The 21,353-nt window shown below is 37.0% G+C and overlaps 2 protein-coding genes and 2 pseudogenes across 2 annotated transcripts; 3 read left to right on the plus strand and 1 right to left on the minus strand.

The window, feature by feature from the left end:
* Positions 1-1,465: 1,465 nt before the first annotated feature.
* On the minus strand, positions 1,466-2,992 carry LOC130504390 (transcription factor bHLH63-like; annotated as a pseudogene).
* A 3,508-nt stretch (positions 2,993-6,500) lies between these two features.
* Positions 6,501-8,903, plus strand: LOC130504387 (zinc finger BED domain-containing protein RICESLEEPER 2-like). The gene is made up of 6 exons (XM_056999009.1): positions 6,501-6,961; positions 7,042-7,192; positions 7,275-7,529; positions 7,577-8,589; positions 8,698-8,791; positions 8,875-8,903. The coding sequence occupies exons 1-6, from the start codon at positions 6,620-6,622 to the stop codon at positions 8,901-8,903; spliced, it is 1,884 nt and encodes a 627-aa protein (XP_056854989.1). The 5' UTR covers positions 6,501-6,619.
* A 3,018-nt stretch (positions 8,904-11,921) lies between these two features.
* Positions 11,922-14,784, plus strand: LOC130504388 (probable receptor-like serine/threonine-protein kinase At4g34500). The gene is made up of 7 exons (XM_056999010.1): positions 11,922-12,500; positions 13,385-13,487; positions 13,590-13,714; positions 13,802-13,972; positions 14,055-14,184; positions 14,254-14,466; positions 14,560-14,784. The coding sequence occupies exons 1-7, from the start codon at positions 11,959-11,961 to the stop codon at positions 14,602-14,604; spliced, it is 1,329 nt and encodes a 442-aa protein (XP_056854990.1). The 5' UTR covers positions 11,922-11,958; the 3' UTR covers positions 14,605-14,784.
* Positions 14,785-15,327: 543 nt separating this feature from the next.
* Positions 15,328-18,147, plus strand: LOC130504389 (cyclase-associated protein 1-like; annotated as a pseudogene).
* Positions 18,148-21,353: the final 3,206 nt, after the last annotated feature.

Genomic DNA, 21,353 nt, shown 5'->3' on the forward strand with positions numbered 1-21,353 from the left:
ATCCTCTAATGAACCCTAAACCCTCCCAATAACCAAATTAAACGAAGAATTAAAAAAGAGCAAAACTTTCAGATTTAATTTGAGAGAGATTAATGGAGAAAAGGAAGAGACTTTGAGGAGAGTGACGCCGGCGGAGGAGAGAGATTCGAGCTTAACGGACTTGGAAGGATCATCGGGGAAAGCAGAGTTTCTGATGAGGGCGAAAGTCGGGTGACCCGATTGGATGCTGAAACGGGTCAAGTAGTGCCCCAATCTTCCCGTTGCTCCGATGACCAATACTCTGCTCTTCTCCATGTTCCCCCTACAATTTAACTCTCGGTTCTCTTACACTTATTAGAACCGGTACTTTGAACTCAAAAGACGTTGACTTTCTACTCAAAACTATAAACTCAATAAAGTCACATGTCTAAATTCGTGCATACAGATCAGTTTAACAACATATATTTTATTCCGACAAATAATTCAGCTTAGCATTACAATATTTTTGTGTTATGGATTAGTTTGTGTAGCCTGTAAATTGATTATCATCATGCATTCTTCTAATTGTTTCATATCAAGCTTTTGGAGGAATTGTTAAAAACTTAGGCCAATCTTTCTTCTTTTACTTTGTTACTTATTACCCTTTTTTTTTCTGTTGAGTGATCGAGTGGACTTGTGACAGTGTTATCATGAAAAGTCCCTATGTATGAACCGCATTAGAGCATATAATGATTAGTGAGACACCCATTCATAATGCGCTAATAAGAAGAGGAGAACACACATTGAAAGACATAAGAAAATATCTATTACTATGCACACACAATAGTACTCTTGCTGTCTCTTGTCTCTGATACTACAATGGTTTGCCTGCCGTTTGGATAGTTGCAACCGGTAACATCATATGATTACCATCATGCAACTAATCTATATATCAAAGAACTTTGGAGAAAGATTCCAACCTATGCCGATCTTTCTTTTACTTTGTTATTACTTCTTACCTTTTTTTTTCTTTTTTTTCTTTTGTTGAGTGGTCGTAAACTTGGTGACATTGTTTTATGTAGAAAAAATTCCTATGTATGAACCCCATTAGAGCATGATTAGTGAGACCCACTCATGATGCTCTAAGAAGACTAGAAACACACATTGAAAAATATATATTATTGTTTGGCATCTATACACACAATACTGTATACACTCTTGTCTCTGATACTACAAATGATGGGCTGAAAATCTTAAATTAATTTACTGAAATTAGTAAATAACTGCTAACTTTGCTCTCTTTTCTGATGAAAATAATATGAGTTTGATCTTCCCACTTGAAAAAAATAAGCTGCATGTATCCAGAGAAACCTGCATAATCAAATCTTATATAATGTCAATTTTGAATGATGTGTGATATCTGAACTTGTTCTAAAACCATATGCCATATAATCACTGCTAGTAAAATTATACCTGACAAGGTCTAGAACTAAGGAACACTTTTAAATCAAACACCTAGACTGCTATAAAGATTCTGCACATCAGAGTCCACACATTAGTAGCTGATTGACCATTCTGTAACATAATCAAACATATAGATTATTATATTAGTAAACCAAAAGGTTATATGATGATGGAAGAGAAATGAAAACAACATAACCTACGTTGAAACATGATAGTGGATCAGAACTAGCAACCACTTGTTGCATTGGATTGAAATGAACATAACCGGAATCAACCATTTCATGAGGATAACCGGAATTCACCATCATATGAGGTGGCATCACAGTGTTTGGTAAGTTCGTCATTGGAGCTGAGACAACCTGGATTCAGTTCATATTAGCTCATTTACAAAAAAGTTTTTACATATATGAATAGCACAAACAAATTAAAAAAAAAAAGAGTAACCTCTTTGGCAAAAATGTCATCGATGTTTGAAATCCAGCCTTGGACTAACAGTTGCTAGCTTCATCGATAAGAACTGTTCCAAACATAAACCATATGTTAGACTATAGTATTTATACACTTAATCATAAGATACTGGAAGTGAAATTCAGACCTCGACTTGCCGCTGAAGAGACTGAACATAGTTAATGATCTCATCAAGCATCCCTGCTTTGCCTGTGATCTTGTCGCATCCAGGAACTAAATCTTGTAGAAACTTCATTCTCTCGCTGATTTTTTCTCTTCTAGCCTTCACAGTTTTAACAATCAATCAAATTAAATCTCAATAATTTTTTAAAAATATATATAAGGGAATAAATGAAGAGACTCATAAATGAAAGTAACTAATGAAAGTCTCTCTCTCACTCGTTCTGCAATGCTGTGGCTATCAGTGGCTTGGCCTCTCCGTGCACGAACATGAATATAATCCGTTCTTTGCGAGTCTTTCGTCACTTTTGATGAATCGTTAGAGCAGCTGTTCTGTTCTTTCTTGGCTTTATTCTTCATCTTCATCATCATGATGCTTTTATTGCTCTGCTCTGTTACTTTCGACTTCTCTTCTTCTTCTTCCTCCTCAACTGCTGCTTCTCTGTTCATCATCATCATCATCATCTTCTTCTTCTCATTACAAACCTAAAAACCCCATTAACAGATAAGTGAATCTTTAATTAAGATCTGTTTTTTTTTTCATTTGTTGTAGGATTCAAAGTTTTAGTTCGAGAACAGAGCAACACACGAACCTTAGTCTCTGTCTCGACGCAACCAAACTTCCTTTTCTTGAATTTTCCAGACTCGGTTGTAATATTTCCCGGAGTAACTGAGATTCTCGCGTCACCGTGCACCGTCGTATATCCATAAACCGCCGGAAGATCCAAACGGCCGACGCTAGAAAGCCGTCAATATCGCCGCCGTTAATCGTGGAAGAATTGGAGAAGAAGCCGGATAGTGGTGGTGGTTGAGGTGAGCCCTTTGGCGCTCTAAGACAGACATGTCGGCACAGTTGAGGAAAAGCTCAGCTTCTGTAGCTTCTCCGTTCATCATCATCATCTTTCTACTACTTTAGAAACTTTGGAGTGGTAGAGAAACAGAGTAGAGGTGAGGGTAGAAGAGGAAGGGATATTTATAACCAAACAAAAGAAGCTTTGTACTTAGTCCAAGTTCATCGCATCAGATAAGTAGGGCCGTGTACAAATCTGGAAGTTTTTATATGATTGTAGATTATTTGAGATTTGGGATTATCCCTAGAGAAATGATGATAAAATTTACTAAAAATAGAAAATATTAAATTATATTATTAAAACTTATTTATTACACAAATTATATTATAAACATTCTGTTGTATATTGCTGGATTCGATTTTCATTCATTTTTAGAAAGGATAAAGCATGGGCATTAGGGGCAAAATCAGGTATAGTGTGAAGAAAGACTCATCTCTAGCTGGAAAGGTCTCAAAGTTTAATTCACTAAAACGATCAAGTGAACGTCACGTGGGAAGTGGTTTGAATTTGTAACACAGTGAAAGGTATTATTATTATTGAGTAGTTTGAGATTCTCTTTAATTCGATTTGTAATCGAAACTTGAGGTTCGTTTTACTAGTGACGAAACATCTGTGCCGTAACCGCTTAAAACCATATCATAATATAAAAAATTAGGGCATTGGTCATCATTTAGCGCCAGCGCCAATACGCATATATAATACGGCCGCATAAGTAGATTCTAGAAAAGAACTCGTATACACGTTATCTTAGAAGCCAAGTACGAAAAGTGAAACCATTAAAAATCTAATTAAGTAGATAACACTCGGGGTCTGTTTTAATAACTCGTGTGTTTGGCTACGAGGCACTGTTCACATGAATTTATGACGCAAGAGATTTTCTGAACCTTGTTATTTAGATCGATCCTGCTTCTGATGGCCATGCTACATTGGCTTCCTATATCGTGATTGGCTAATACTGAGACGGCGCGAGAGAGACTGCCACGTGATCGCCATGCTCTTTCAATGCATGTGGCTTACAAGACCCATCACATAAAATTACTCACAAAGTTAGCTTTAGATCACTTTCACCGAAAATCAGTCAGCAAAAATATTTCCATGAAAAAGACCTCTCGCAATTAAAGCATGTCACTAATTGTTTGTTACTTTTGTTTAGTAGTTTCTCAAATATTTCTTGTTATCATACCTTTTATTTAAGTCACTGGAACACTCTTCATGTGAACATAAAATCCAATATTTGTTGTTTCGGTCTAATCCAATTATTTTATCAAGCTTTTCAAACACAAAAAATGGAGTTAGTAGATAAGGAAAGGGGAGAGGGTATAAAGTTGTTTGAAATAAAGAAATGGTCATTGCTTTTTGATGTGATGAATTCGGACCAAGTCCATAGAAGATGAAGGCTATTTCATTTTCATACTATTCATGCATACACTATTAACGTAATGCCACACACCTAATATGTGGGTTCCCCATTCTCTAATATATATACGCATAAATCAAGACATACATGCATGAATGTATATGTCGACACTTGTTGCTGGTGTATTAAGTTGTAGGTAAGTAACTATACTCTATATTTACAAAACATATGTGTGTGATGTTTCATGACATAATTCACATGGCTGTATAAATATGTAGTATAGTTTTTTTATATGAGAAGCTCCTGGAGATCATCAAATGCAAGATGATCAGAGGATCTCAAACTCAAACCTATTTTTCTTCTGTATTTCTTTATAAAATAGAATAACTCTATTATATAATAATTTATATTGCATTGATATAATATTATAAAAATGATATAATTTTATAATAGAACTTTATTATAGAGTAGAGTTATATTTTTATTTTAAAAAATAGAGTAAAATCATTTTTAGTGACACTTTATTTTTTCTTCTATATATTTTTAAATACAATAGTTTTATTAAGAGTAATCTCTGCTCCAATAGTATTATTTTATAATAAAGTTGTTATGTTACAGTATCATTGAAGTAAAATTTATTATATGTTAAAATTATTTTATTTTAGAAAAAAATATAGAGAAAAAAATAGAGTGATATTGGAAATGGTCTTAGTTGAAATAATAATGAAGGGGATCAGGTTGACAAAAAAAATGAAGGGGGTCTAATTAGTGGTCATGATATGATGGGATTCTAATCAAAAGTGAAAGTGTTCTGTATATCAATACTATACAAAGTTTAGAAAATATCTAAAGTTAAAGAAATGTGTACTACTTAGCACAAGATAAGTAACTAACTAGTATTGTTACAAAAAAGTAACTAAGTAGTATTTGTTACAGGAAAAGTAACTAACTAGTATATACTATATACTGGAGAAGATATAAAATTTATAATATTTTATAAAAAGTTGCAACATATTAATTTTCCCCTTTATTAGTCTTGTGTAGTTTATTAGAAACCAGAAGTAAAATAAACTAAACAACTAACGTTTACAATAAAATAAAAGCAATTGGTATTGCAAATGAATTTTTAATGTGCAATCTTAAATTTTAATTTCACAAAGGAAGCAACTAATTTCTTCTAGAGAATCGGTTGATATGTTATCTTTCCAAAAAGAAAAAAAAAAGAATCGTTGATATTAGGCCAGGGCAAATAATCCATACCCGATAACCCGTACCGAACCCGCACCGATAAAAACGGGTCGGATCGGGTTCGGATCTTGTCTAAAAACCGATTGGGGCTGATTATTTGGTATATGGGGTATGGACCGGTTCGGGTTAAATACCAGGATCCATTCGGGTTTTCAGTATATCCGATGTAATAACCCTAAGACTAACTTTACCATTTTCCCTCTTTCGATTCACGATTAGATTTGTAGAATATCCAGAAAAATCTCAACTTTCTCTCTAGATAGATCTAAATCTCAACATCCAGAATCATTTCCTAACTCTTATCCTCTCCGAATCTACTCTTTTGCAAGTTCTAAACCCTAGATTATCTTCACTTATATAAGCGTTTGAGATGGAGAGAGTAACCCATCAAAAAGTCTTAATTTCCTTCCTCAAAGACGTCAATAGCACATTCAGAGGTAGTCTTCTTCTTCTTTGTACTTGATTAGTTAGTATTAAGTTGTGTTTTTTCGGGTTCATTTAGCGACCAAAAAAAAAGTTTCTTTGCATTTCAAGACTTTTTTTTATATGCGTTCGTGTCTTGTTTCTTAAGTTCGTGTCTTGTTTCTTAAACTGTCCTACTTGTGTTTATGTATTAGTCAATAAAAGAATTTCTTATGTTTGTTCTTTTCGATGATTGTGAACTTTGGTATTGTCAATAACTGATTTGTTTCTTTACGTGTTGTATACTAAATCATTTGTTGTCAACTTGTTTTAGATTAAAGGTTGTCTTATGTTTGTTCTGTTCTGATAATTGTCAACTTGTTTTTGTATGCTTGTTTTGTTTCAGAAGCTTGGTAGTTTACCGTTTGTTACTTTGAAAATGTTTGGCAATTATATTTTTGGTTTTATTAGAATTTAGAATAATAATACAAGTCGCTTGTATTGGCGTATTGTGTCAGTGCTTCATGTCCTGAGTATTGATTTTTCTTTATTGCTTGCAGATGGATTCATCGTCCTCTAAAACCCACAAAACAATGGTGCTGACAAAGAACATGAAGTTGAAGTTGAACATGTAGACTGTGAAACCATTGATAGCCGTGGGAAGAGGAAGGAAGCTGACACACCGTGTGGAGAGAGTTCTCGGGCAAATAAGATGCCAAAAGTTATTGTGCCGAGGTCAGGTGTGTGGAAACACTACACCAGAACAAAGGAGAGCCGTGACAAGTGCATTTGTCACTACTGCCAAAAGCTTTTCTCATGCCAGACAAAGTCAGGAACTTCCAATCTCCAGAAGCACCTGCAAATCTGCAGAGAGTACCAAGCTCACGTGATCAGCCAAGGGAAGAATCAAGCTAGGATCGATAATGAAGGCAGTGTGAAATCATCAAAGGTGTCTGAGACGGTTTTCAGAGAAGCCTCAAATGAGTTATTGGTGTTAGCTGAGTTGCCTCTTTCTTTCATAGAAAGTACAGGCTGGAAATACTTCTGCAACAAGGTATAGCGTTGTATATTTGCATTGTTAATGTTTTTGTATATTTCTGAAACTAGTGATATTTGTTTTGCATTTCCATAAAGGTTAACCTTTACAAGCCCCACTCAAGAAGAACTGCTACTAGAGATATTGTGGAGATGTTTGTGAAGAAGAAGGAGGCGTTGAAGAGGTGGTTGTACACTAACCAGCAAAGAGTTTCACTCACCACTGACATTTGGGTTTCTCAGGTGACAGGTAAGGGTTTTTTATTTCTGGAAACTGAAAAACGAAAACATTTGTTTGTCATTCTAACTAGATGTTGTTGTTTTGATGGCAGGTGCAAGTTACATGGTTGTAACTGCACATTTTGTTGACCCAACATGGCAGTTGAAGAAAATCATTCTTGGATTCAAATTTGTCATGGATCATAAAGGTCAGACAATTTCTACTGTTCTTCTCGAATGCTTAGCTGACTGGGGAATTCAGAAATTGTTTTCTATTACGGTAGACAATGCTACTGCTAATACCTCAGCTATTAGGAGATTCCATAGGCAGTTCAGTGAAGTGTCGCCTGATGCTCTGGTTTTAGATGGTAACTATCTGCATATGAGGTGTTGCCCCACATTATCAATTTGATAGCTAAGGAGGGTTTAGGTGATTTAGGAGAAAATGTTTTGGCCATCCGGAATGCAGTTCAGTACGTCCGTTCTTCCCCCCATAGGTTGAACGCATTTGAGCAGAAGGTTACTAGCGGGAAGATGACACGAGGTAGCCTGCCTCTAGATGTTAAGACTAGGTGGAATTCAACATTTCTCATGCTGTCTAGAGCTTTACAGTTTAGAGTTGCTTTTGATAAGATGGAAGCAGAGGATAGGTTGTATAATGACTACTTTTTAGAAGTAGAAAATGGGGTTAAGAGGCAAGGACCGCCTGATGTTATTGATTGGAATGCTGTGGAGAAGCTTAAGAGGTTTCTAATCATATTCTACAACAGCACCTTGGTTGTCTCTGCTTCCTCAAAAGTCAACTCCTACAAATGCTATGGGGAGATAGTGACAATTGAGAGGAATCTCACAGCACTGGCTAACAACTTGGACCCAGATTTGAAGCTGAAAGCTGAGGATATGTTGCACAAATTTCTGAAGTATTGGGATGGCATGAAGAATGTGAATAGGATGTTGATCATTGCATCAATAATCGATCCAAGGAAGAAGATGGGTTTCGCCAACTTATGCTTTGAGAAATTGTATGGGAAGGATAGTATCGAGTCCAAAGAGATGAGTGCGTCTGTTCTTGATCTCCTTACAAGCATGTTCCAGGAGTACTCTGGTCGTTTCAGAGTTGCAAGTACTCAATCCTCTCAGACAAAGCAAGCACCATCTGCGAGTGTTCAGGAGGCTCAAGAGCAAATGGAGAGATTGAAGTTGGTCGTTGAAGATTTTGGTTATGAGAGAATGGATTCTGTGTACAAGGAACTTGTGGCTGAAACAGAAAATGAGGCAAGAGATGAGCTGGAAATGTACTTGAAGGAACCTGTTGAGAACCAGAAGCTTATGATGGGATTTGAGTTTGATATTCTCGGTTGGTGGAAGGTGCACAGAATCAAATTCCCAGTCTTGGCAGAGATGGCAAGGGATCTACTTGCGATGCAGGTTTCTTCTGTGGCTTCTGAAAGTGCTTTTAGCACAAGTGGGAGAATTTTAGAACCCTATAGAAGCTGTCTCACTCATTACATGATATAAGTGCTGATGTGTAATGAGCAATGGATGAAAGCTGATATCAAGTTTGCTGAAAAAGTCCAAACTAATGAACAGATTCTAGCTGAAGTTGAAATGCTAGACAAGCTTGAGAAAGGTATGTTTTCTATTTATCTTAGTTGTTTTGACATTTGGTTCGTTTGTTTATGCACTTATGTATTGTATTTTGTGTCTTCTCAGAGTTTGAGAGCGTAAGAATTGAAGATTGAAGACTGTTGCTGAAGTTTGAAGTCTTTTATTTTTATTTTGGTTTTGGTGTTCGCTTTGAGCTTTAGTTCGTATTTTATTTTGTTTTTGGTGTTCTCTTTGAGCTTTAGTTCGTTTTCAGTTGAAGTGTGTTCTGCTTGGTTTGTTATGAACAAGTTCATTTTATTTTGAAGTTTAATAAAAGCTCTCACGTTTGGAGTATTTGCTTTTCACTATTGCACAATATTTTATACTTGTTATTTCTTTGTTCACGTTTGTATGACATAACCATAAAGTTAGTTTTCTCTGTGTACTTTTGTTTTTCATTTGAAACGTTCCTTCGTCGAACGAAGTCACAAAACAGTTAGTTCGGGTAAAATAAAGGAATATGGATAACCGATATCCAGTTTAGATCCGAACCCGAAAATTAAATGGGTTCAACCGGGTTTATGATTTGTTACTAAATCCGAACCGAACCCGAGAGGATCCGAACCGAGACCGGTCCGAACTTTTATAATATCCGATTGGGGCTGATTTTTAAGAATCCGAAAACCCAAAACCCGATTAGTATCTACTCGAACCCGAATGGTCACCCGGTTGCCCACACCTAGTTGATATGTTAAAAGATCGAGCAAATTTATAATCTTTCAGAAGGAAGGATGCAAATAGTTGCTTCCTTTTTTTTTTTCCATCAAAGTAGGATATATTAAAACAGGCCGAAGCCCAACAAAATGCAAATAGTTGCTTCCTATTGCCAAAAAAAGGATGCAAATAAGTCATAAATAGATAAGGTGATTCTTTTGCTGAAGTATGTTCCTCGGGGATTGCTCCAATTCTCTGGCAGCTATCATTAATTTCGCATTATTCAACTATACTGTTGAATTCTATGGGCGCCCTTCTTTTATGTCTCCAAAAATTCAAAATCATACAACAATTTAACATATCATTTATCTTTTTTTCTGAACAACACTTGCATTTTTATCTAGAAGAAGTTTATTTTCAAAAGAAGCTCTTTTAACTTTTTTAACAAAAAATGTTTAATGATTAAATTTTGAATTTTCTTGTTCAATTGTTTAATTAGGATAAATATGTATTAATAGACATGTTTGCAGCAATTGCTCATCTCTTGGATCAAATCCTTCAAGTGAAGAAATGAATAACTCGATGATTTTCGAGACTTCGAGTGTTGGAATTCAAGGCTGGACCAGTTCACATGGCTGATGATATTTGACCGCTCCTGTCTAACCAAATGCGAGTTTAATTGCTTGTTTTAGGATATGACGATATATATGTCTTTTTTTGACAAAAGACTTTCTATTAAAGGCATGAAACAGATACAAAGCTATGATTTTTCCAAATTATACAGTTTGTTAGAAAGTGATCAGAGTTAGAATTAACATTACAGTCAAGTAAGAGAAGAGATGAGTGAGAGACGAGTGAACCTTCACCAAAGGAAAAAAACGCGGTTGAAACAATTGAATACTAGAACAGCGATGTATTGTTTTTCTATAACGAACCAGAGAAAACATCGTAGCCATCAAATTATTATAACCAAATAAAAAGGAGAAAGAGAGCGTAAAGGATGTCATTTCAGATACATCAACTAGGACCGACCGGTTTGGATACGAATTTCTGGCTTAGCTGAATCAGAATCAATTCTAAACCGGATATCTATAAGTGCAATGTTGCCAATGACTATTTGTTGAATCCTTGACACTGCATAGTAGGGGTGGGTATTTCGGTTTAGTTTCGGGTTCGGTTTGGGTTCGGTTTGGGTTCGGTTTGGTTTGGGTAATTTGGGTTTTATAAAATTCAAACCAATTAAAACCAAAGTAGCTTTGGTTTGGGTTCGGTTTGGGTTTATTCGGTTCGGTTCAGTTCGGTTGGTTTAGATTTAGTTTGGTTTACATTATTATGGTCTAGTTTGGTTCGGTGTAGTTTGGGTTGGTTATAAAATATGAAGGCATCAGTTTTATACTTTTATTAAAAAAAATCAAATTCATAAACGATAGAGTGAATGATTTTATATATAATAGTATTATTTGAATCGTATTTATAATTTTCTTTTAAAGATATGAAAGTTATGAAAAAATGAAAAACGAAACTTTAACTAAAATTTACAATATGTTAATACATATATATATATATATATTATATATATATATATTGGATTATCGGTTTGGTTCGGTTTAAACCCAAACCAAACCAAACCGTTTGGGTTGAATAAAACATGAACCAATTGGGTTACATAAAGATCACGGTTTGGTTTGGTTCGGTTTAACTTCGGTTTGGTTGGTTCGGTTCGGTTCGGTTTGGATTTTTTGCCCACCCCTCCTGCATAGAGCCACACACAAACTTAAACTCTGACCCAAAAGCAATCCACCAAACTTTTTCCCTTCTTCATTCAAACTTCAAGCTTGCATATCGATTACGTGAAAATGGGTTTGGGTTAGGCCCAGTACTTTCGTTGACACCCATAAATATTTGTTCAGCGGTTTATATTATTGCATAGAAACGGCCCATTACAATGGGATATGACATCTTCATTCTAGGGAAATGGGCTATCTTTCTCGAGATAAGTCAAGAAACTATTTTTAAAAAAGCTCTATTCGTTTAAGATCCCTAAGAAAAAACTATACTGGGTATTATTGTCCAATAATATAGGTCGGAGCACCAACAACATAATGCTTATACATTAATTAATCGATTTTGATTAGGAACGGCGTACAATTAACGATTTAATGGAAGCCAGCTGTTAAAATTCAAATAAAAATTAGTGTTACGAAAAAACAAATAAATTATACTCCAGTCTACAATATGATACATGCGTAAGTTGTAAACACTCGCGTACTATCTACTCCTGGAGCGTAGAGATATTTAGCTAGCATAGTCAGGGGGGCATTCTCGTAATAAAATGATAACCACATGTCTTAAAATCCAACGCTCGCTTTTACTACCCGTTGCGGGTTGTCTTGTCTAAATCACTTTGCAACGTTTTCGTGAAAGCTATCATCTCCTTCTGTTTGTATTTTTCTTTCTTTTATTTTTTCTTCTCCCAGAAAACAACTCTAACAAGTCATGTCTGGTTCTGGCGACTCGGTGGGTGTTCACAAGCTCTCAGCTAAATCCACCATCTTCGGACTAAGTATCTACTTAGTCATCGCGATATGTTCCGTGTTCCTACTGCTGATCTCGCTCTTGATCTTCCTCTTCGTCTGCTTGAACAGAGTCTCACGCGCGCGTAGAATGCGCGTGAAACACAGCTCCGGATCCATCCCTCTGGTCTCTAAGAAGACGTCGGAGGAGATCAAGACGGTCGGGAAGTTTCTGAACTGCGACGATTCGATGAGGAAAGTCGAGAACGAAGTCGTTGTCGTCACCGAAGAAGCGACGAGCAAAGAAGCGAGCGGCGCGTTCGATGATATGTCGGTGGCTTCGAGCGGTGACGTTGGTTCCGAGGTGATGGGATGGGGGAGGTGGTACAGCTTGAGAGATCTGGAGACTGCGACGCGTGGCTTCTCTGACGAGAACGTGATCGGAGAAGGAGGATACGGTGTCGTTTATAGAGCTGATTTTCCCGACGGTTCGGTCGCTGCCGTAAAGAATCTACTTAACAACAAGTAATTTTTCGAAACGTTACTTAGGTAGATCATTTTTTTTCTGTTGATAAATTAGATTTATTGAAAATTTTAGATCTTTTATCTGAGTAAGTGAGTATTAAATATTATTGCTCGTTCTGACAATTCTCATTTACTTCGTTTCACGGACTCCGTAATTCTGGGGTCAAGGCTCCACTGGTACTTGGATTTAATAAGCTTTAAAAAACATTATTTTATATTTCTTCGACAAGTGTTTTGTTTAAAAAAAACATTTTCTCCGCATTAGTTATTTGAGATTTTGACTAAGATTATCAAATCAAATTATTAAGTTGTAACCATTATTGACATTCTTTTCTTTTTTTTTAGATTTCAAGTAGATACTTTTGCTACCATTGAACTGTATATTCTTGTTTTCTTGGCAAGGTTTAGTGAAAACCTAAACAAAAGCAAACATTAATTAATTAATTAGTTGTGCTTTGTTCTTTATTCTCGGAGTATTATTTTTCTTTAATCTTTTCCTTTTGATTTGGTCTTTATTCTCTTTTGGTTTTAGTGTTTACCTTTAGGTGATGAGATAGTCTTACTAGTATAAAACTTGCTGGAAAATGAGATGCCAGTGAATCAAATAGTCTGAAAAGAATCCGCTAAGTTTGCTTTCTGTGTCTGGTCATTTCATTGTTCCAACTTATTTTATGATTAACTAATAAAATATGGATAAATATTTTATTTAGGTAGCAAGATTGTAGAAATCTATTATATTGGTTGTTAGGTTTGGCAGAATCAGGTTGTTGGTTTGCAGCACAACCACCTATCTTCTTCTTTACTTTCATTGTATTTGTTTTGTCAACAAGTTAAGATTCTGATATAATCTGGTAAAAATGACGGTAAAACATTGTTTTCTTCAGGGGTCAAGCAGAGAAAGAGTTCAAAGTTGAGGTGGAAGCAATTGGGAAAGTAAGACATAAGAACTTGGTTGGTCTGATGGGTTATTGTGCCGACACTGCCAAAGGTTGCCAAAAACAAACAAATTTAAAATGATGAATTAGTAAACTTTGAATTCATATTTGTTTATAACTAAACTTGGTTTATTTCTTTGTCTGTTTTGATTATAGGATGCTTGTGTATGAATATATTGATAATGGAAACTTGGAGCAGTGGTTGCATGGTGATGTAGGTCCAGTGAGTCCTCTCACATGGGATATTCGCATGAAGGTTGCCATTGGAACAGCTAAAGGGTGCGTCCAGTTTCTTCTTAGTCAAATCAGTATTCTAGCTGCGATTGGCCATTTTTAAAAAACCTTGGCTTTTTTTTTGATGAACAGATTAGCCTACTTACATGAAGGGCTTGAACCAAAGGTTGTGCACCGTGATGTGAAGTCCAGTAACATCTTGCTTGATAGGAAGTGGAACCCGAAGGTGTCTGATTTCGGTTTGGCCAAGTTATTAGAATCTGAAACGAGCTATGTGACAACTCGTGTGATGGGAACTTTTGGGTGAGCAGATTGATTTCTTGTCACACATCATTAAAAAAGCTTACAAGAAGTTAATAAACTTCTTAATATTTTTCTTGTGCAGATATGTTTCACCGGAGTATGCAAGTACCGGTATGCTTAATGAGTGTAGCGATGTCTACAGTTTTGGTGTTCTTCTCATGGAGATTATAACAGGGAGGAGCCCAGTCGATTATTCAAGACCCCCTGGCGAGGTAATCTCATAATACATAATTAACAAGAACATATGCAAGGAATGTTTACTTTTGTGAAACATTTTTCAGATGAACTTAGTGGATTGGTTCAAAGGAATGGTTGCAAGCAGACGTGGAGAAGAAGTTATAGACCCTAAAATCAAAAATCCACAACCTCATCCAAGAGCTTTGAAAAGAGCATTGCTTGTTTGTTTGCGTTGCATAGACCTTGATGCTAGTAAACGACCAAAGATGGGACAAATTATTCACATGCTTGAGGCTGATGATTTCCCTTTCCGTCCTGTAAGTTTTCAAAAAGCTAAAAATAGATTGTTGCCTCCTCCTCTCTACATGTTTATTGAGCTTTGTATGTTTATTTACTCTTATTTATAACAGGAACACAGATCAGTCCAGACAAACAAGAAACCACTTGAGAGTTGATGCTATTGGGGGTACACAACCAGATTGATAGATTTGTCCACGTTTGTTCTATATTGAGTATTACATAGATTCATATGAGTTGAAAATCAAAAGTGAAATTAGATAATATGAGAATGGTTCAAGTTCTAAGGCTTTGTAATATGTAAATATATATCATATATGCTGAATACTTTAAGTGCATTTTTTTTTGGACAAACACTTAGTCCATTTCTTATCCTTGGATGGCCACGTGAATTACCTACCAAAACCAAACCAAAACTCAGTAATTCACTAATTTGCTATGTAAATTGTTTGGTCTTCGGATTAATAACGGTTTAAAGGCTGAACTGTATTTTGAACCGCAATTACTGTTGAACCGATTACCGAAATCTGAAAACAACCGATTGATTTTGATTCGGAAAACAACCGATTGATTTTTCTTATCCTTGGTTGGCCACGTGAATTACTTACCAAAACCAAACCAAAACTCAGTAATTCACTAATTTGCTATGTAAATTGTTTGGTCTTCGGATTAATAACGGTTTAAAGGCTGAACCGTATTTTAAACCGCAATTACTGTTGAACCGATTACAAAATCAGATAACCGAATTGATTTCGGGTCGAGCAAATATACCAGCTCTCGAGATCCGACAATCCACGAGCACTCCACTACATGCGACTGGTAAAATTATCCTAAAGTCGCCACGTGTCATCACGTATTCTCCTGACTTCTCCATCATAATGAAACACAAACATACCCCGCAAAAATCAAATCCACTTTAATTGATCGCTATTCATTTAGATCTGGTGCGAACTCTGTTATTGAACGAAGATGGAGGAGAGTTTAATCAAGCGCCTGGAAGCTGCGGTTACGAGGCTCGAGGGGATCTCCAGCAACGGAGGAGGAGGGGGAGGAGTTACTCTTTCCCGCGGAGGAGATTTCTCCGCCGCCGCCGCCGGAATCGATTCCGCGGCGTCTGATCCGTCGATTCTCGCCTACGAAGATCTGATTTCGCAATGCGTCGGTAGGGCGCTGAGCGCGGCGGAGAAGATCGGTGGACCTGTTCTAGACGTGACGAAGATCGTCGCCGAAGCGTTTGCTGCGCAGAAGGATCTGCTCGTTCGCATCAAGCAGACTCAGGTATGTATAATCGATCACTTTAGTTTCCAGTGCTGGATTGGATTGGATTGGATTTTGATATTTTTAGATATGTGGTTTTGATTTGAGAGCAGAAGCCTGACATGGCTGGGTTAGCTGGATTTCTCAAGCCGTTGAATGATGTTACGATGAAAGCTGACGCAATGACTCAAGGAAGGAGGTCTGATTTCTTCAATCACCTCAAGGCTGCGTCTGATAGTCTTTCTGCTTTGGCCTGGATTGCTTTCACCGGAAAAGATTGTGGTAAGCTTGTTGTTGGGAGTTCAATATTTTTTATAATCTTCTCTGGAAATGATTTGATTGGCTCTCCTCACCTTGCAAGGTATGAGCATGCCAATCGCTCATGTGGAAGAAAGTTGGCAGATGGCTGAGTTTTACAACAACAAGGTGATACCTAATCTTCATTCTCTTTCCATGCCTTCATACCAAAAGGATTACTTATTCAGATTGCATACGCCTTAAGTGGCTGTTTTGATGCTCTTTGTACTCTGTTAATTAATATGATCCCCATGTTCTTGTTTCAGGTATTGGTGGAGTACCGTAACAAAGATGCGAATCATGTGGAGTGGGCTAAAGCCTTGAAAGAACTTTACTTACCTGGTTTGAGGGATTATGTGAAAAGTCATTACGCCTTGGGACCTGTATGGAATGCATCAGGGAAACCTGCTAGTGCTCCTGCCAAAGGTCCGCCTGGTGCTCCTGCTCCTCCCCCAGCACCGGTCTTCAGTGCTGAATCTTCAAAGCCATCATCTTCGTCGAACCAGAAACAAGGGATGTCTGCTGTTTTCCAGCAGCTCAGCTCTGGTGCTGTGACCTCAGGTATGTTACGTTTTGTATACGTCTTCCTCACATTTCTGACGCAATCTCTGTTTGGAACGTGAATCAAATATAGTTTATTATTCTTGTTCGTTGCTTTCCAGGTCTTAGAAAAGTGACAGATGATATGAAGACTAAGAACCGTACTGATAGATCCGGAGCAGTGAGTGCCATTGAGAAGGAAACTCGTGCAGCTAAACCAACATTTTCGAAAAACTGGGCCACCGAAAAATGGAACTTCAAATGGGTCGCAAGTGGGTTTTACTAACAAATACTATATGGTGCAAATTCAAACTGTGGTAGATATACTATAACACGGTTGTTGGCTTCTTCTGAATTATATTAGGTGGGCTGTTGAGAACCAAATAGGGAAGAAGGACTTGGTTATCAGCGAGTGTGATTCCAAACAGTCTGTCTATGTATTTGGTTGCAAAGATTCTGTCTTGCAGATACAAGGTATCTTTGCTCCATTCAGATTCACTGTAAAAGTTGGATATCTCCTTGAAAGATATTTGAGTCTCTTACTGTTGTTCCATAATTTGTAGGAAAAGTTAATAACATCACCATTGACAAATGCACCAAATTGGGTGTTGTCTTCACGGTGAGTTGAATAACACTGTTTCCTCTTACATTCCAACAATAAAATTTATGTGATTCCTAATCATGTTAAATCTAACATGTCTGTATAGGATGTTGTTGCTGCATTTGAGATTGTGAATTGCACCAACGTAGAAGTACAATGTCAGGTTTGTTTTCTGTCTTCTATACTTTCCAATGGCTGAAAAAATATATCCTCATAAGGACAATCTCTTTTTGCGTCCCAATCTTATGATGTAGCCCTAACGTCTGCAGTTTCTTTTGGAGACACTGATGCTCTTGCTTTTGTCTTTACGTCATATGTGGCTATCGCAGGGTTCAGCTCCCACGGTTTCTGTGGACAACACAACTGGCTGTCAGTTATACCTAAACAAAGACTCATTAGAAACAGCTATAACAACAGCCAAGTCGAGTGAGATCAATGTAATGGTCCCTGGTACTTCCCCTGATGGAGATTGGGTATGCTTTCCTCTCTTGTAACGATGAAAGTCTTTTGATTCCTTGTATTCTTTTACAACGAAATGTTTAGTTACTTTGGGTGATACCAAAAGTGAGAAGTCACTGATTACAAGCTTATTGTAACCAAGCGACTCGTGTCTGTGCGAGTGATGTGACACTGTTCACTGAAGGAATCATTCTCATAGTGGTTTTTGTCACAACATTGCAGGTGGAACATGCACTGCCGCAACAGTACAACCATGTGTTCACTGAAGGGAAGTTCGAGACGACACCGGTCTCGCACTCAGGTGCCTAAGTTAAAAGGGAATCTCTCTCTCTGTCTTCAGTCTGGATTTTGCTTAAATATCACGTTTTTTTTTAACTTGTTTTCTTCAGATTATAATAGAGCAGAATCTGTTTGTTTGTGGTTCTGTGTCTATATTTTGGAATGGAGGTTCTTTTGGTTGTTTGTTTGTTTGTTGTCATCTCGATCATCTTCTCTTTTGTTCCTCTTCGGGGTTTTGGATTGGATTTGGGCTTTCCCTTGTTCTTTTTTTTTGGTGCGCTCATACTTTTTCTGAGTAATTTATTGCTGGTGAAAAATGCGAACAAATCCTGGATAGAAAAAGTTGTGGTCCTATTCTTGGAATATGCAAATTTTTATGTATTGTCAACCTTCTTAGTCGTTTTGTTTTGGAAATGATGCGAATAGAAGCTTTAGTTAACCTAACAGTCGTACATAATAATTGAGTTGAAAAATTTGTGAAATCACCAAAAAGCTTGAAATTATTGGTTGTGGTGGGGTTGGAACGTAAAGAATGGGCTTCACACTTATGCTGGGAAGTAGCATGGAAAAGGGGGAATCATGCCATCCGCATTGTATGAGATAAAAACCTATATGCATATTTATCAAGCTGCATAAACACGAAACTAATGCGCATGTTCACAAAATTTAGAATCCTCTTTCTCTTCAATTTACTATATGTTAATAAATGTCACAACTGTTCTTTTGTACTTATGACCCTACGTGCTACCCTACTTTGATCATTTTTTACAACCATTGTTAAAAGTTCTTTAGACTTTTAATCGGAGGTATGTTAAAAAAGAAGACTTTTAATCGGATTCACGAAGCTGCTTTCGGACTTTTGTTGAAAGATACTTGTGCCTACATAATACATTGATCTCAAACCTTGTATTATGAATTTGACGGAGATTTTTGATAATATATATAAACAAAGAAAAAGCTATCTTCTTTATCAAAAAAAAAAAAATGCTTTCGGACTTTTGTTGAAAGATACTTGTGCCTACATAATACATTGATCTCAAACCTTGTATTATGAATTTGACGGAGATTTTTGATAATATATATAAACAAAGAAAAAGCTATCTTCTTTATCAAAAAAAAAAAAAAGAAAAAGCTCTCTTTCAAAACTTATCTTGCAAAACAAGGTCTTACCGGAATTGTCCTATAATAATACTACAAAATAGCAGACCAAGACCGAAGACTTACACTTCAGACAGAGAAACATAAGTCAACACGTGGACTGTGGAAAAACGAGCATAAACGTGTCTTCGTAGGAAATTCGTCTCCCTTACAACGTAACCGTTAAAGTAAAAAAAAAAAAAAATTACCAATTGTGACTCAAAACTTGGAGTCAAACCCAAAAGAGTACCCCAACTTGGGTCAAAGGCAAAAGTAACTTAAAGGCTATTGAAATTACAACTATCTCCTTGTGAACAAACAAAAAAACGGATTTTTTTTTACGTTTCTACCCCTCGCAAGTCGTCTGTAAACAGACGACTTGAAAATAAGTCGTCCAGACGACTTTAAGTTAAGTCGTCTGGACAGTTATTCTTAAACATAATTTAAAATTTTGTAAAAAATATTTTGATAAGTGAAAAATTGGAATTATGTAATTAACATATGTCTTAAGAGATATAAATTAATATATAACAAATTTCAATTGTTTTCAGCCCAGATGAGTGAAAGTAGTGAGTCATGATATTCTTTAGTTTATGTTCATCAACATATGTTGTAGTATTGTATGTGTTCTTAGGGTTAGATTTTGGAAAGCATTAAAACCGTTTTTTGAAAATTTTAAAATTTACCTAGGCGTGTTCGTTCTTGTGTATAGTAAACACTATTGGAAGTATAATTTTGATTTTATAACGTGGTTAGTAAGTTAATTTAGTCATTTTAGTTTAGGGGTTCATTTTAGGGTATTGGACGACTTAATATTTAGTCTTCTGTTCCCAGACGACTAAATATTAGGTCGTCTGATGTACATTATCAGCCAGAATAAGTCGTCTAAACCGGACCAAACCTAAAAGTTTACCAATGTACTTTTAAAGCTAACCGGATTATTTACCCAATATATAAGGTGATTTTTTTTTTTTTTTTCATTTTCCGCGAACAGAAACCCTAACAGTTCTCCTCTACCGGCGATATCAAAGGCGATTCGAATTCCCACTATTTCCGAACAACCATCGTTCTCAACGTCGGCTATCTATCTCACTTCATTCTCACCGTTGCGCCGCAGCTTCTTCTAACCCTAGCGCCGCCGATTCCTCTAAACCCTAGCGCCCCCGCTTCCACTATTTCCGAACAAACCGTCGCCCTCGCCACCGTGCTCACCAACGTTCTCACCCGCCGCTTACTCTAAACACTAGCTAGCACGCGCGTTTCTTCTAAACCCTAGCGCCGCCGCTTCTTCTAAACCCTAGCGCCGCCGCTTCTTCTCTGTAAACCGTAGCGCCGTTTCTCTGTAAACCCTAACGCCGGTAAGTCATCAAACTCGTGGAAAAGATGAACATAAAACGTTGTCTCTTCAAATTACTCATTCTCAACCGTTTCACGTTTATTTTTCAGATCTATAACCACAATGACGAGTACTCGAACTCCTTCTGCGACTAATCAGGTCCGCTTGAAATTTTTCTACTGGAAGACTTGTAAGTAAGTCGTCTGGAAAGTCTTCAAACCTGGACGACTTAGTACGTCCATTTTGGAAGACTTTCCAGACGACTTAAATATAAGTCGTCAACTAAGTCGTCAGTTGGACGACTTTCTAGACGACTTATATTTAAGTCGTCTACTAAGTCGTCTGGAGTAACAATTAAGGCGTGATTGATTTAGCTTGTGTTCTGACTTCTATTGTTGTCTTGATTATTTTGCAGACAAAAAGGATGGATATTCCAGAACTCCCCCGTAGGTTATACACATTAGGGGAAGAGCCAGAACCCCACAATAGCATTTCGTATCATACGGATAACACGAAGTTGCATACTGCTCTTAGGGAAGCTCTCACTGATGCTGAATTTGAAGAGCTCAAGGAGTCGAGATTGAAGTTTTCATCAAGTTCAAGGAGCAGGGATTTGGTGGGCTTCAAGCTGGTTCACCACACTTGCTCGGTTTAAAGCTGGACATTAAGAAGAAGTACGAGATGTGGTGTCTCGTTGTGTCCAGAACCTGCGAGGTTTTTACACTGTTAGAGTTTGAAAACATCACTGGTCAAACTGCGACTACATCGAGGACCTTGAGACACCAGAATGTGAAGTTACCCACAGATGGTTTCTTCTGGGAGATGATGGGAGTTCATCGGGAAGCTGGCCAAGGTACTGATCAGATAATAGCAGCACTGAAGAATGCGGGGATTGGTCCAGGGGAAGATCGCAAGGCGACTCGCGTACCTTTCCATCTTCACTGGATTCATTGAAGGGAAAAAGTTCTCAGGCTACACACGCGAGCTACTCTCGCAAGGCT

Source organism: Raphanus sativus, unplaced genomic scaffold (genome assembly GCF_000801105.2).
Source record: "Raphanus sativus cultivar WK10039 unplaced genomic scaffold, ASM80110v3 Scaffold1537, whole genome shotgun sequence".
Classification (NCBI taxonomy): Eukaryota; Viridiplantae; Streptophyta; class Magnoliopsida; order Brassicales; family Brassicaceae; genus Raphanus; species Raphanus sativus.